At 36.6% G+C, this 14,806-nt stretch overlaps 1 protein-coding gene across 1 annotated transcript in view; it reads right to left on the bottom strand.

The window, feature by feature from the left end:
- The window catches only part of VAV3 (vav guanine nucleotide exchange factor 3), a 422,617-nt gene that overhangs the window by 29,674 nt on the left and 378,137 nt on the right, over positions 1 to 14,806 (bottom strand). The window contains exon 22 of the mRNA XM_061183772.1: positions 12,601 to 12,635. Coding sequence (XP_061039755.1) covers positions 12,601 to 12,635 — 35 coding nt within the window. The remainder of the gene's footprint in view (positions 1 to 12,600; positions 12,636 to 14,806) is intronic.

The raw sequence follows: 14,806 nt of genomic DNA, 5'->3' as shown, positions 1-14,806 counted from the left end.
TCGCATCAAATACAGGCTTAGCATTTATTGACAAAATATATCAGAGATTATGGGTAATAAAAGTTAAAGGAAAAACTTTTATGTTGAGATCAGCTATCTTTCAAATCAATATTCTAGAAAATTTTCTGATTCACATGTAGACTCATGTAACCCAGTGTAAATACCCACATTTAATCTATGTTAAATATTGGGTTGGCCAAAACGTTTGTTCGGTTAGTGAACACGTTCAATAAAATTCTTTGTGAAAATGAAAAATGCTTTATTTTTATTTAAAACCGAACGAACTTTTTGTCCAATCCAATATTTAAAATACACATGGTAGGCATTTGACAAGTTTGCAAAGGGAGGAGGACATGTGAGGTTTCCACCAAGTACAGAAGAAAAGCTAAGGGCATTTTATGTAGATGGTACCTTGGGTTAAAGTTAGGATAACCACTGACTCATTACTACCTAGTATAATCTGACTCACATCTTCCTCTTCAATCTTATCTCTAACAAACCCCTTCTTTACTAGTCTCCAGGCTTCTTTCAGGTTCAAGAATTCTTAGAATTTTGCATAGACTATATTCCTGTGTTGGAAAACTCTCACCCTCTGTCAACCCACATTCCTTCTCATCCTTCAGGTTTAGAGAGTCTTTTCTGACCATCCCAGCTAAAGAACACTGTCCTGTATCTGGCACTCTCCACTCCATTATTCTCATTATAGTATCCCTAATATCCTTCATGGCATTTATGGCAATTAGCATATAGCATAAGCATTTTTATCAGAGTAACACATGAACATAGTTTTTAAAAGTCAAGTCGTACTATAAAACTATAATGAAAAAGCAGCACTACCCCATCTTATCAGATTCTACCCCAAGTCCCATTTCAAGTATTTCACCTATTTTTCCTTGTTATTTTTAATATCTACTTGAATATTTCTAAATAACATGATTAAACTACAATTTATCAATTTTATTTTATTTTTAATTTTATTGGAGTATAGTTGATTTACAATATTGTGTTAGTTTTAGGTGTACAAGCAAAATGATTCAGTTAAACATATACATATATTCATTCTTTTTTGGATTCTTTTCTCCTATAGGTTATCACAGAATATGGAGTAGAGTTCCCTGTCCTATACAGTATGTCCTTGTTGGTTATCTATCTTATATATAGTAGTGTGTGGATGTTCATCCCAAGTTCCTGATTTATCCTTCCCCCAACGTTTCCCCTTTGGTAACCATAAGTTAGTTTTCAATATCTGAAAGTCCGTTTCTGTTTTGTAAATAAGTTCATTTGTATCATTTTTTAAAATTAGATTCCACATACAAGTGATATCATATGATATTGGTCTTTATCTGACTTACTTCACTTAGTATGACAATCTCTAGGTCCATGCATGTTGCTGCAAATGGCATTATTTCATTTTTTTATGGCTGAGTAATATTTTCCATTGTCTGTATGTACCACATCTTCTTTACCCATTCCTCTGTCCCTAGACATTTAGGTTGCTTCCATGTCTTGGCTATTGTAGATAGTGCTGCAATGAACATTAGGGAAGCATGTATCCTTTCGAACCATGTTTTCTCCGGATATGTGCCCAGGAATGGGATTGCTGGATCATATGGTAGTTGTATTTTTAGTTTTTTAAGGAACCTCCATACTGTTTTCCACAGAGGTAGTGCCAATTTACATTCCACCAATAGTGTAGGAGGGTTCCCATTTCTCCACACCCTCTCCAGCATTTATTGTTTGTGGACTTTTTGATGATGGCCATTCTGACCAGTGTGAGATGATACCTCATTGGAGTTTTGATTAGCATTTCTCTGATAATTAGCGATGTTGAGCATCTTTTCATACGCCTTTTGGCCAACTGTATGTCTTCTTTGGAGAAATGTTTATTTAGGTCTTCTGCCCATTTTTCGATTGGGATTTTTTTTTTGTTTTTTTTGACATAGAGCTGCTTGAGCTGTTTGCATATTATGGAGATTAATCCCTTGTCGGTCACTTTGTTTGCAAATATTTTCTCCCATTCTGTGGGTTGTCTTTTTGATTTTTTTTAATGGTTTCCTTTCCTGTGCAGAAGCTTTTAAGTTTAATTAGGTCCCATTTGTTTATTTTTGCTTTTATTTTCATTACTCTAGGAGGTGAATCCAAAAAGATATTGCTGAGATTTATGTCAGAGTGTTCTGCCTATGTTTTTCTCTAAGAGTTTTATAATGTCTGGCCTTACATTTAGGTTGTTGATCCATTTTGAGTTTATTTTTGTGTATGGTGTTAGAGAATGTTCTAATTTCATTCTTTTACATGTAGCTGTCCAGTTTTCCCAGCATCACTTACTGAAGAGACTGTCTTTTCTCCATTGTACGTTCTTCCCTTCTTTGTCATAGATTAAAAAAAATTTTGTTTTCTAAATTTTTTGGTTGCGCTGCGCTGCACGTGGGATCTTAGTTCCCCGACCGGGGATCAAACCTGTGCCCCTTGCAGTGAAAGCGTGGCATCTTACCCACTGGACTGCCAGGGAAATTCCTCCTTTGTCATAGATTAATTGACCATAGGTCTGTGGGTTTATTTCTGGGCTTTCAATCCTGTTCTGTTGATCTATATTTCTGTTTATGTGCCAGTACCATACTGTTTTGATGACTGTAGATTTGTAGTATAGTCTGAAGTCAGGGAGTCTGACTCCTCCAGCTCCGTTTTTCTTTCTCAGGATTGCTTTGGCTATTTGGGGCCTTTTGTGTTCCCACACAAATTGTAAAATTTTTTGTTCTAATTCTGTGAAAAATGCCATTGGTAATTTGATAGGGATTGCATTGAATCTGCAGATTGCCTTGGGTAGTATAGTCATTTTGACAATATTGATTCTTCCCATCCAAGAACATGGTATATGTTTCCATCTGTTTGTGTCATCTACGATTTGTTTCATCAGCATCATAGTTTTTGAAGTACAGCTCTTTTGCCTCCTTAGGTAGGTTTATTCCTGGGTATTTTATTCTTTTTCATGTGATGGTAAATGGGATTGTTTCTTTAATTTCTCTTTCTGATCTTTCGTTGTTAGTATATAGAAATGCAAGAGATTTCTGTGTATTAACTTTGTATCCTGAAACTTTTTTTCAAACCATGTTTTTCTCCGGATCTACGCCCAGGAATGGGATTGTTGGATCATATGGTAGCTCTATTTTTAGTTTTTTAAGGAACCTCCATACTGTTCTCTATAGTGCCTGTACCAATCCACATTCCCACCAACAGTGTAGGAGGGTTCCCTTTTCTCCACACCCTCTCCAGCATTTATTGTTTGTAGACTTTTCGATGATGGCCATAATGACTGGTGTGAGGTGATATATCATTGTAGTTTTGATTTGCATTTCTCTAATAATTAGTGATGTTGAGCATCTTTTCATGTACCTCTTGGCCATCTTTATCTCTTCTTTGAAGAAATGTCTATTTAGGTCCCACTTTCTGGAGACCTTTTATCATAAATGGGTGTTGAATTTTGTCAAAAGCTTTTCCTGCATCTATTGAGATGATCATATGCTTTTTATTCTTCAGTTTGTTGATGTGGCATCACACTGATTGATTTGCGGATACTGAAAATTCCTTGCATCCCTGGGATAAATCTCACTTGATTAAAGTGTATGATCGCATTTAATATATTGCTGGTTTCAGATTGCTAGTATTTTGTTGAGGATTTTTGTGTCTATGTTTATCAGTGATATTGGCCTGTAATTTTCTTTTTTGTGGTATCTTTGTCTGATTTTGGTATTGGGGTGATGCTGGCCTCATAGAATGCGTTTGGGAGTGTTCCATCCTCTGTGACTTTTTGGAAGAGTGTGAGAAGTATAGGTGTTAACTCTTCTCTAAATGTTTGATAGAATTTGCCTGTGCAGCAATCTGGTTCTGGACTTTTGTTTGCTGGGAGTTTTTTAATCAGTTTCAATTTCAGTACTTGTGATTGGTCTGTTCATATTTTCTATTTCTTCCTGGTTCAGTCTTGGGAGATTGTACCTTTCTGAGAATTTGTCCATTCCTTCTAGGTTGTCCATGTTATTGGCATATAGTTGCTTGTAGTACTCTCTTATGATCCTTTGTATTTCTGTGGTGTCAGTTGTAACTTCTTTTTCATTTCTAATTGTATTGATTTGAGCCCTCTCCCTCTTCTTCTTGATGAGTCTGGCTAAAGTTTTATCAATTTTGTTTATCTTTTCAAAGAACCAGGTTACAGTTTCATTGATCTTTTCTATTTTCTTCATCTCTATTTCATTTATTTCTGCTCTGATCTTTATGATTTCTTTCATTCTACTAACTTTGGGTTTCGTTTGTTCTTCTTTCTCTTTGATTTTTCTTGTTTCCTGAGGTAAGACTGTATTGCTATAAACTTCCCTTTTAGAACTGCTTTTGCTGTGTCCCATAGGTTTCGGATCATCATGCTTTCACTTTCATCTGTCTCTAGGTATTTTTTGATTTCCTCTTTGATTTCTTCAGTGATCCATTGGTTGTTTAATAGCATATTGCTTAGCTTCCACGTGTTTGTGTTTTTTTACAGTTTTTTTCTTTGTAGTTGATTTCTAATCTCATAGCGTTGTGGTTGGAAAAGATGCTTGATGTGATTTCAATTTTCTTAAATTTACTGAGGCTCGCTTTGTGGCCCAGCAGGTGATCAGTCCTGGAGAATGTTCCATGTGTACTTGAGAAGAATGTGTATTCTGCTGCTTTTGGATGGAATGCTCTGTAAATATCAATTAAGTCCACCTGGTCTAATATGTCATTTAATGCCTGTGTTTACTTATTGATTTTGTGTCTGGATGATCTGTCCATTGATGAAAGTGGGGTGTTAAAGTCCCCCACTATTATTGTGTTATTGTCAGTTTCTCCTTTTATGGCTGTTAGTATTTGCTTCATATATTGAGGTGCTCCTATGTTGGGTGCATGTATATTTACAATTGTTATATCTTCTTCTTGGATTGATCCCTTGATCATTATGTAGTGCCCTTCTCTGTTTCTTGTAATAGTCTTTATTTTAAAGTCTGTTTCGTCTGACATGAGTATTGTTACTCCAGCTTTCTTTTGATTTCCATTTGCATGGAATAGATTTTTTTACATACCCTTACTTTCAGTCAGTATGTGTCCCTAGATCTGTAGCACTGCTACTGCGGCTTTCTTTTTATTTTCATTTGCGTGGAATATCTTTTTCCATCTTCTCACTTCAGCCTGTATGTGTCCCTAGATCAGAAGTGGGTCTCTTGTAGACACCATATATATGGGTCTTGTTTTTGTATCCATTCAGCTAGTCTGTGTCTTTTGATTGTTGCATTTAATCTGTTTATGTTTAAGATAATTATCAATATGTATGTTTTTATTGCCATTTTGGTAATTGTTTTGGATTTGTTTTTGTTGGTGTTTTTTCTTCCCTTCCTCTTTTGTTCTCTTGTGATTTGATGACTAAATTTAGTGTTGTGTTTGGATTCCTTTTTCTTTTTTGTGTGTGTATCTATTGTAGATTTTCGATTTGCAGCTACCGTGAAGTTTTGATATAGCAATCTATATATACAAAAGATTGTTTTAAGTTGTTGGTCTTTTAATTTCAAATGCATTTTCAGTATCCTGCATTTGTGCTCTCCTCCACTCACAATTGCTGGTTTTGATATCATATTTGTGTGGAAATGATTTCCTACCTTTACTGTATGTTTGCCTTTACTGATGAGATTTTACATTTGTAATTTTCTTGATTCTAGTTGTGGCCTCTTCTGCCTAGAGAAGTTCCTTTGGCATTTGTTGCAAAGCTTGTCTGGTAGTGCTGAGTTCTCTTGGCTTTTGCTTGTATGTAAAACTTTTGATTTCTCTATCAAATCTGAATGAAAGCCTTGCTGGGTAGAATATTCTTGGTTGTAGGTTCTTCCCTTTCATCACTTTAAATATATCATGAAACTCCCTTCTGGCCTGCAGAGTTTCTGCTGAAAAATCAGCTGATAACCATATGGGAGTTCCCTTGTATGTTATTTGTTGCTCTTCCCTAGTTGCTTTTAATATTTTTTTTCTTTATCTTTAATTTTCGTCAATTTGATTACTATGTGGCTTGGTGTGTTTTTCCTTGGGTTTATCCTGCCTGGGACTCTTTGTGCTTCCTGGACTTGGGTGACTGTTTCCTTTCCCATGTTAAGGAAGTTTTCAGCTATTATCTCTTCAAATATTTTCTCAGATCCTTTCTCTTCTCTCCTTCTGGGACCCCTATAGTGTGAATGTTGGTGTATTTAATGTTGTCCCTAAGGTCTCTTAGACTGTCCTCATTTATTTTCATTCTTTTTTCTTTATCCTGTTCCATGGTAATGATTTCCACCATTCTGTCTTCCAGGTCACTTATCCATTCTTCTGCCTCAGTTATTTTGCTACTGATTCCTTCTAGTTTATTTTTTCATTTCAGTTATTGTATTGTTCATCTGTTTGTTTGTTCTTTAGTTCTTCTAGGTCTTTGTTAAGCATTTCTTGTATCTTCTCAATCTGTGCCTCCATTCTTTTTCCAAGCTCTTGGATCATCTTTACTATGATTACTCTGAATTCTTTTTCAGGTGGATTGTCTATCTCCACTTTACTTAGTTCTTCTGGGGTTTTATCTCGTTCCTTCATCTGGGACATATTCCTCTGCTGTCTCATTTTGTCTAACTTTCTGTGATTGTGGTTTCTGTTCTGCAGGCTGCAGGGTTGTAGTTCTTCTGCTGTCTGCCCTCTGGTGGATGAGGCTGTCTAAGAGGCTTGTGCAGGCTTCCTGGTGGGAGGGACTGGTACCTGCCCACTGGTGGGTGGAGCTGGGTCTTCTCCCTTTGGTGGGCAGGGCCATGTCAGGGGGTGTGTTTATTGGGCAGCTGTTTATTCAGGAAGACTTTAAGCAGCTTGTCTGCTAATGGATGGGGCTGTGTTCCCGCCCTGTTGGTTGTTTGGCCTGAGGTATCCCAGCACTGGAGCCTACAGATTGCTGGGTGGGGCCAGGTCTTGGTGAGATAATGGCAGCCTTCAAGAGGACTCATGCCAATGAGTTTGTCAAACCTGCCACTACCAGTGCCCTTGTCCCTGCAGTGAGCCACAGCCACCCCTGCCTCCACAGGAGACCCTCTAATACTAGCAGGTAAGTCTGGCCCAGTCTCTTATGAGGTTACCACTTTTTTCCCTGGGTCCTGGTGCACATGAGACCCTGTGTGCACTCACCAAGAGTGGGGTTTCTGTTTCCCCCAGTCCTGTGGAATTGCTGTCATCAAATCCTGCTGGCCTTCAAAGACAGATTCTCTGGGGGCTCCCTCTCCTGTTGCCACACCTCCAAGCTGGGGAGCCTAATGTGGGGCTCAGAACTTTCATTCCTGTGGGAGAACTTCTGTGGTATAATTGTTTTCCAGTTGGTGAGTTGGCCACCTGGTGTGTATGGATTTGATTTTATTGAGATTGTGCCCCTCCTACTGTCTTGTTGTGGCTTCTTCTTTGTCTTTGGATGTAGAATATCTTTTTTGGTAGGTTCCAGCGCTTTTTTGTTGGTGCTTGTTCAGTCGTTAGCTGTGATTCTGGTGTTTCCATAAGAAGGGGTGAGCATGTGTCCTTCTACCCTGCCATCTTGTCTCCTCCCATTATATACCTCCCATGAGGTTTTGATGTAGCAGTCTATATATATATACAAGATTGTTTTAAGTTGTTGATCTCTTAATTTTAAATGCATTTCCAATATCCTGCATTTGTACTCTCCTCTTCTCATTATTGCTGGTTCTGATATCCTATTTGTGCATGGATGACTTCCTACCTTTACTTTATGTTTGTCTTTACTGGTGAGCTTTCCCATTCATAATTTTCTTGATTTTAGTTGTGGCCTTTTCTGTAGAGAGAAGTTCTTTTGGCATTTTTTGCAAAGCTGGTCTGGTGGTGCTGAATTCTCTTAGCTTTTGCTTGTCTGTAAAACTTTTGATTTCTCCATCAAACCTGAATGGGAGCCTTGCTGGGTAGAGTACTCTTGGTTGTAGGTTTTTCCCTTGCATCATGTTAAATGTATTGTGCCACTCCCTTCTGGCCTGCAGAGTTTCTGCTTAAAAATCAGCTGATAACCATATGAGGGTTCCCTTGTATGTTATTTGTTGCTTTTAATATTTTTTCTTTGTCTTTAATTTTTGTCAGTTTGATTAATTTGTGTCTTGGCATGTTCCTCCTTGGGTTTATCTTGTATGGGACTCTCTGCGCTTCCTGGATTTGATTGAGTGTTTCCTTTCTCATATTAGGGAAGTTTTCAGCTATAATCTCTTCAAATATTATTTTCTCAGGCCCTTTCTCTCTCTCTTCTCTTTCTGGGTCTTTATCAATTTTAGATGTCAGGATGGAAAATCACTATTTCTCCACTTATGCTCATGCCTTCATAGTGCTGCACCTCATTCTTTGTGTAAGCTCTCCAAAGCTAAGCCATCATCTTACCCAGTTGTGTCATGTTGTCACATTCGAAGAACATCCGACATCAAAAAACAAGTCCTCAAGTTTTTGTTTTGCTCAAGCTTCTTTGTCTCTACCACAGATTTTTTCCAAATTCTCCAAGAGGATTATAAACCCCTCAGTGATACCTTTTCAACACCATGTACTGTACCTAATAATTTTTTCTATGGAGACATTCATCTTTCCCAAGCAAGCTCTCCACCCTCTTGGTCTAGTCACCACTGCTTGCTCTCTAAGCCTGCTGAATTACTGTAGTCCTGGACATCCCTTTGCTCCCATTTCCTATATTCTGTATCTCCCTCTTTTTTGGTTTACTAGCTCATCCTTCAGATTCCTATAAATGAATACATGGCATATAATACTCAGAAGGCCTCACATCTATGAACATGTTTTTATTTTACTTAATAATCCTTAATTCACAGTTTGGCTGGATATAGAATTATAGGTGAGAAATTATTTGCTTCTCAAATTTTAAGGCATCGCTCTACTGTTCTAAATTCCAATTCAATGCCATCCTGATTTCCAAGTCTTTGTATATTATCTGATTTTTTTTCTCCCTGGAAACTCTCAGTTGCTTTGTTTTCTCTATGTAGCAAACTTTCATGTTAATATGCCTTTCAGTTATGTGCTGTACTAAAAGGTTCAATATTGTCCTTGGCCCTTGGTAGCATCTTTGATTTGGAGCCATATACCCCTTCAGTTCTAAAAAATTTTTGTTTTTTTGTTTGTTTTTTTGATAATTGTTGTTCTCAGTTTCCCTTTCTGGAGTTCTATTAAGTGAAGGCTGGACTTCTCAGGTCACTTGTCTACTCTATCTTTTCTCTCATATTATCTCTCTTTGATTTTCTGAAGGATTTACTCAACTTTATTTTCCAGTTTCTGTACTCAATACTTAACTAGAACAGCTCTTTCTTATTATCTGATTGTTGCTTTTATAAAACATCCAGCTCACTTCTATGGATACATTGTCATCTCTTAATTCTAAGAATATAAATTAAAGGCTTCTTTCTTCTGCCCATTCTAATGTCTGTAATTCTTCCAAGTTTCTTTTTCCCATTTATTTGTTCTTTACTTCAAGGCTTTTCTCAAATGCCTGGTTACTCCTTGTTGTCTGCTCATATTTAAGAGGAAGGCATCCAAGAACTGACTGGAAGCTCTGTGTGGGGGAAGCAAGGGAGGCTCATTGGGTGGGAACCTGATCGTTTGGCAAGAACCTTATGATGGGGCTGGATTTTAGATTTTTTATTTTGAGTCTATTCTGTTTCTTTAGAGAAAAATCTTCCAAATTCCCATCTGGATGCAAGAAGAGAGTAGTCCATGTGTGTGAGACACAGCTGTCACAGTACTGAAATTGAGCTACACAAAGGAACTGGGGATCATCATCAGTCTGTATATTGACTTTCCTTAATTTGACCCATCTGGTTTCAGTATGACAGCTCTCCCAATCTCTGCTGGTCCTGCTCTTTCCAAGTCTAGGCCCCATATGCCTCAATTTTTCCATGTAATATACCTTCTAACTTATGTCTCCTGCTAAGGTAGGGAAAGGTAAGTTGCCTGACTACTTGGAGGATGAGGTAGGTTCCTTGGCATCTGTATCATTTTCTTCATAAGTATTTTCAGACAGTTCCCCAGATTTAAGCCCCATGCCTCATCCCTGCCTTCATGACACCCCAAAACATAGACTGTTGAAGATAATCATCTTGAATTCTGTTTTATTTCATGGCCTATAAAAGAGATAAAGTTTACCTTATGGGAACAACTTGTTTTAAAATGTGGAAATAATAAATACACCATACAGTTGGTGTTATTCACTTTCTTAATGACTTGAGAACCACAGTGTAATTTTTCTCTAAACAGTTTAGTATTTCTAACATTGAAGATTTCATTTTCTGATATAGTTGATCATTTTGTTCCTTAGCAGAAGGCATTTCACATGAAACTTCCTGCTTAGTGTGAAGAAATTGTCCAAGTTACTCAGAAAAGAAGAAAAAGTAATTATGAAGTTCTACTATATCTTTATTTCTTACTGTTTTCAAGGGTCTTCCCTCATCTGAACATCTTGATTTTTTTTTTTTTTTATCATTAGGAACAATATTTTTCTAACTGGTCATATATTCAATAGAATTTTACATATTGGCAAGGGTACATTTTAAAACAAAGGGTTCAAAAACAAATCTCCTGTGCCCTGACTGGTTCCCAGGTACCTGACTGGTTTATTTCATAAAATCCGTCGCAGATGTAGAGAACAGACGTGTGGACACAGGGGGAAGGGGAGGGTGGGATGAATTGGGCGATTAGGTTTGACATAAATACACTACCACGTGTAAAATAGATAGCTAGTGGGAACCTGTGGTATAGCTCAGGGAGCTCAGCTTGGTGCTCTGTGTTGACCTAGATGGGTGGAATTGGGGGAGGTGGGAGGAAGGTCCAAGAGGGAGGGGATATATGTATGCATATAGCTGATTCACTTCGTTGTACACCAGAAACTAACACAACATTGTAAAGCAATTATACTCCAATTAAAAAAAAAATCCATCTAGTTTGTGGCTTTAGTATTTCTCTAAAATCATTACTCTTGTAACTATTATGCCTACTTACATGAAAAATAGTAAAAGAAAAGAGAAGGAAACTATCATCACACTCTCATGATTTCACCAGTTCTTGATGTTTTCCAGTTTGATTATCCATGCTATCACCTCTATTCTCCAAACTTAATTTGTCTGGATTACAGTCTTTAATTCCACGAAAACTAAGACCTCAAATTTGTCTTAAACCAGGTAAACATGTAGCAAAGATTTCCAGTTCCATTACAGACCTGCTACAATTTCTCCAGCAAGCTCAGTGCTGAAGCCCAGGGAGGGATGTCAGAGAAAGCAGACAATGACCACAGAAGGCAGAAATTGCTGGGGAGGGGAGAGCAAGACTGCTGAGGAGAGGATCTCATACTATGGACAATATATTCCTACAGTAACCTGGCATTTTTCATGCTTTGGTTATATAACAGAAAATGATCAGAATTTTAAATATCAAAGAACTCAGGTGTTAGCTACACCTGCAAACTGAACTAGTACTATATACTCTCAGAATATCTCATTTATATACATATCCTGATATCTAGTTTGTATACATATATTTCAATATCAAGAAAATAAAAATAGATGCAGTCATTTTAAGAGGAGCCAAACTCAAAATTCAGGAAACAAATATAAATAAGTAAATATGCCCGTGTTTTGTACTTTAACAGGTGGTGTGTACAGACAGCATAACTTGGAATCCTGGCTGTACCATTTACTAGCTGGTTGGCCTTAACCTTTGTTTCCTCATCTGTAAAAATAATAAAAATAACCTTCCTTATACAGATGTTGGAAAAACAAAACAAAATGTGTAAAATACTAAGTACATACTAAGTACCCAGAATATGTTAGTTATTATCATATGATGATTATAACTATTTTAGATTCTAAATAGTTTTTCCGGTTGAGGATATCATTTCCCCTTAAACTCATAATGTCTAAAAAATAATAATCATTATCTACTGCTTCCTTGTTTCTGTTAGTGATACCGCTAACCTCCAAGTGTTATGTGAGCTCCACAGAGACCTAAAACTTTAGACTTGGACACATCTTGCTCCTCCCATATTATGTGTTATAAAATGTATTTTTAGGATCTACTATCCTTTCTGGGCTAAATTTCAGTTTCAGAAAATGGAATCATACCTTTTTTCTCAACTTCATGAAATTTACTCTTCTAAAATACAATATACATATTTGCCCATGTCCCATTCCCCTCTGTGGATGTTATAAACTTTGGATTTACAGCCAAGTACATGTGCTGGTACACACACATGCACCACTCTCTGATAAAGATATGGAAAGGTCAGCAATATATAAATTCATTATGGTGTTTTGTTGCATCTGAAAACACCTTTAGCCAGGACAGATGGAAATGGAATGTAGTTTACTACTCCCACATTTAAGGTGTCCTCGAGCTAAGGGTATGGTATTTCAACTCAGCTATATAAACATTTTTAATACTTACCAGGAAGAGATATGGGAACATATGTATATGTATAACTGATTCACTTTGTTATAAAGCAGAAAGTAACACACCATTGTAAAGCAATTATACTTCAATAAAGATGTTTAAAAAAAAAAAAATACTTACCAGGGTTGGCAAGAATAATCTACTGGTTTGGGCACCTAGGATGTAAAAAGGCAAAAATAGATTAAGTTTACTTAAGGGAAGCTTTTAGAAATCAATCATTAATTCAGTTCAGCTGACTCAGCTCTATAAAACCCTAAGTAGCACAGTCCTAGAACTATCCATTGGCCATATTATAGAGAGCGAATCATAGTATATGTCAGATAAGTAGAAAATAATTCATTTCACTTTAATTCTTTCATTCATTTTCCTGCCACTGTACCTCTAAAGGAAAAGATAACAGGAAAAATATGAATTGGAATCTTTTGGTATTTATTATCAAGGCAGTTTAATCCTATCATAGAAAATTAAAATGAAAACGTTAGGAAAACCAAATAGCACACTGCTTTCCCAATATATGGGGAAAACAGGCAAAATAAACAATATACACCTGATACAGACTCTTATTGTGTAACACAAATTTTAAACTCTGATTTAGAAGTCTACCAACTGGAAAACCTTTTATTTATGAAAAAGTCATAGGAAATGCTCATTTTTCCCTTTTCTCCTATGGAGCTTTACAACAGAGAAAAACTTCATTTTCTACGCAAATAAAGAAAGAAAAAGAAAACTTCTAGTTGCTGATTGCAACTGGAAAATGAGCAAAGCCAAAGAAGGCACACCAACATTCATAAAACAACAAATACAATTCATACTATGTAATTTTCATGAATCACCTGAATCTTTGATGTATACATTCCATGGTATTCCTGGGCCTTTTTATACTGGGTGATTAAAAATACTGTTACCCTCATTTGTAACTGAGGTCTGGTTAATGTGAATATATCTCTAGCTATGTCCATTTTCATAATGGGCTGTTACTATTTTGACCTTCCAGGTTAAGAATTATTTGTAAAAAACTATCCTTCTGGTCAGAACATCTCTAAATTTACTAATATTTAAATATTTTTATCCTATGGATCACATTTTAAATTTCACCACTGTGTAAAATCCTGATACACAGATAACATATTGAAAGTAAATTATACCATTCGACTCCTGCGAGTATTTTCTTATACCATTTTGTTTTCGCAAATAGAAATCAATCTTCAACAGTTTCCCTTTTAGTAAAATATACATGGCCTCAGAAATCTGATGGGGAAAAAAGTTTTTTCCTCCTTCCCTCTACCTCTCTGTATTCTTCAAATGTATGCTTATTCCTAAACCTATCTCTCTCTTCCTGGAGAACAACAACAAAAAGAGAGAAAGAGGACAGAGCAGGTAAAGAGCTTCAACATATTTTGACTGTGGATTTTCTCAGCTGGGAAGGATCCACAAAAGTGAAGGGTGACATAAAATTCTAAAGTAGAACAGAGATCTGAGGCTGTTCCATCCTGATGTGTCCTTCTGAAGCTTTTTCTCTCTTCGGTACATTCTGATGTGTGATGAGCCAGGACTGTCTTCTCAGCTGTGACCCCCATCATCAGAGTAGGATCCTGTCCTTTTCCATCTGACATGAGCCCTCTCCATTTCTATCATGTGTACTTTGGGCCCTCGTTTGGAGGAATATCTCATATATAAGGCTATAAATAATTTTGTTCTCAACTTTGACAGTTTTTCCCTAATGCCTTTTTCTGCCTTCATCATAGGCTGTTTACATTGTTAAGACTTCTGCTATGGATGTAGCATTTAAAAATAATTTCATTGGGAATATAGCATACTTATAAAATTACATATAAGATATATGCTTCTTACCAAGTACATTTTATAAAAGCTAGATGAGACAGAAGTGAACTTTCTGTGTTTGTTAGGCTAGAAATGTCATTATTTCATCCTCATTGAGGAAAGATATATTTCTAATTTTCTTTCAAAACTTTGAGTATATTATTCTTACTGCTTCACATATTGAAATTTCATTGTATAGAATTCCCATTCAGTTCTTTTTTATAGTTCTTATTTCTCTGCTGAGGTTTCCTGTCCATTCATTATAAACATACAGTTAACCCTTGAACAAAACGGGTTTGAATTGCATGGGTCCACTTATACGTGGATTTTTTTCAATAGTAAATACTACAATACTACACAGTCTGCATTTGATTGAATCTATGGATGTGAAACCACAGATATGGAGGAACTGTGAATATAGAGGGGCGACTATAAGTTATAGGTGAATTTTCCACTGCTTGGAGGGTCAGCGCCCTAATCCCTGCATGTTTCAAGGGTCAACTGT

This window comes from Eubalaena glacialis, chromosome 3 (assembly GCF_028564815.1).
Source record: "Eubalaena glacialis isolate mEubGla1 chromosome 3, mEubGla1.1.hap2.+ XY, whole genome shotgun sequence".
Lineage (NCBI taxonomy): Eukaryota > Metazoa > Chordata > Mammalia > Artiodactyla > Balaenidae > Eubalaena > Eubalaena glacialis.
Note: the sequence above shows the minus strand (reverse complement) of the source record. Positions and strands in the feature narration are given on the sequence as shown.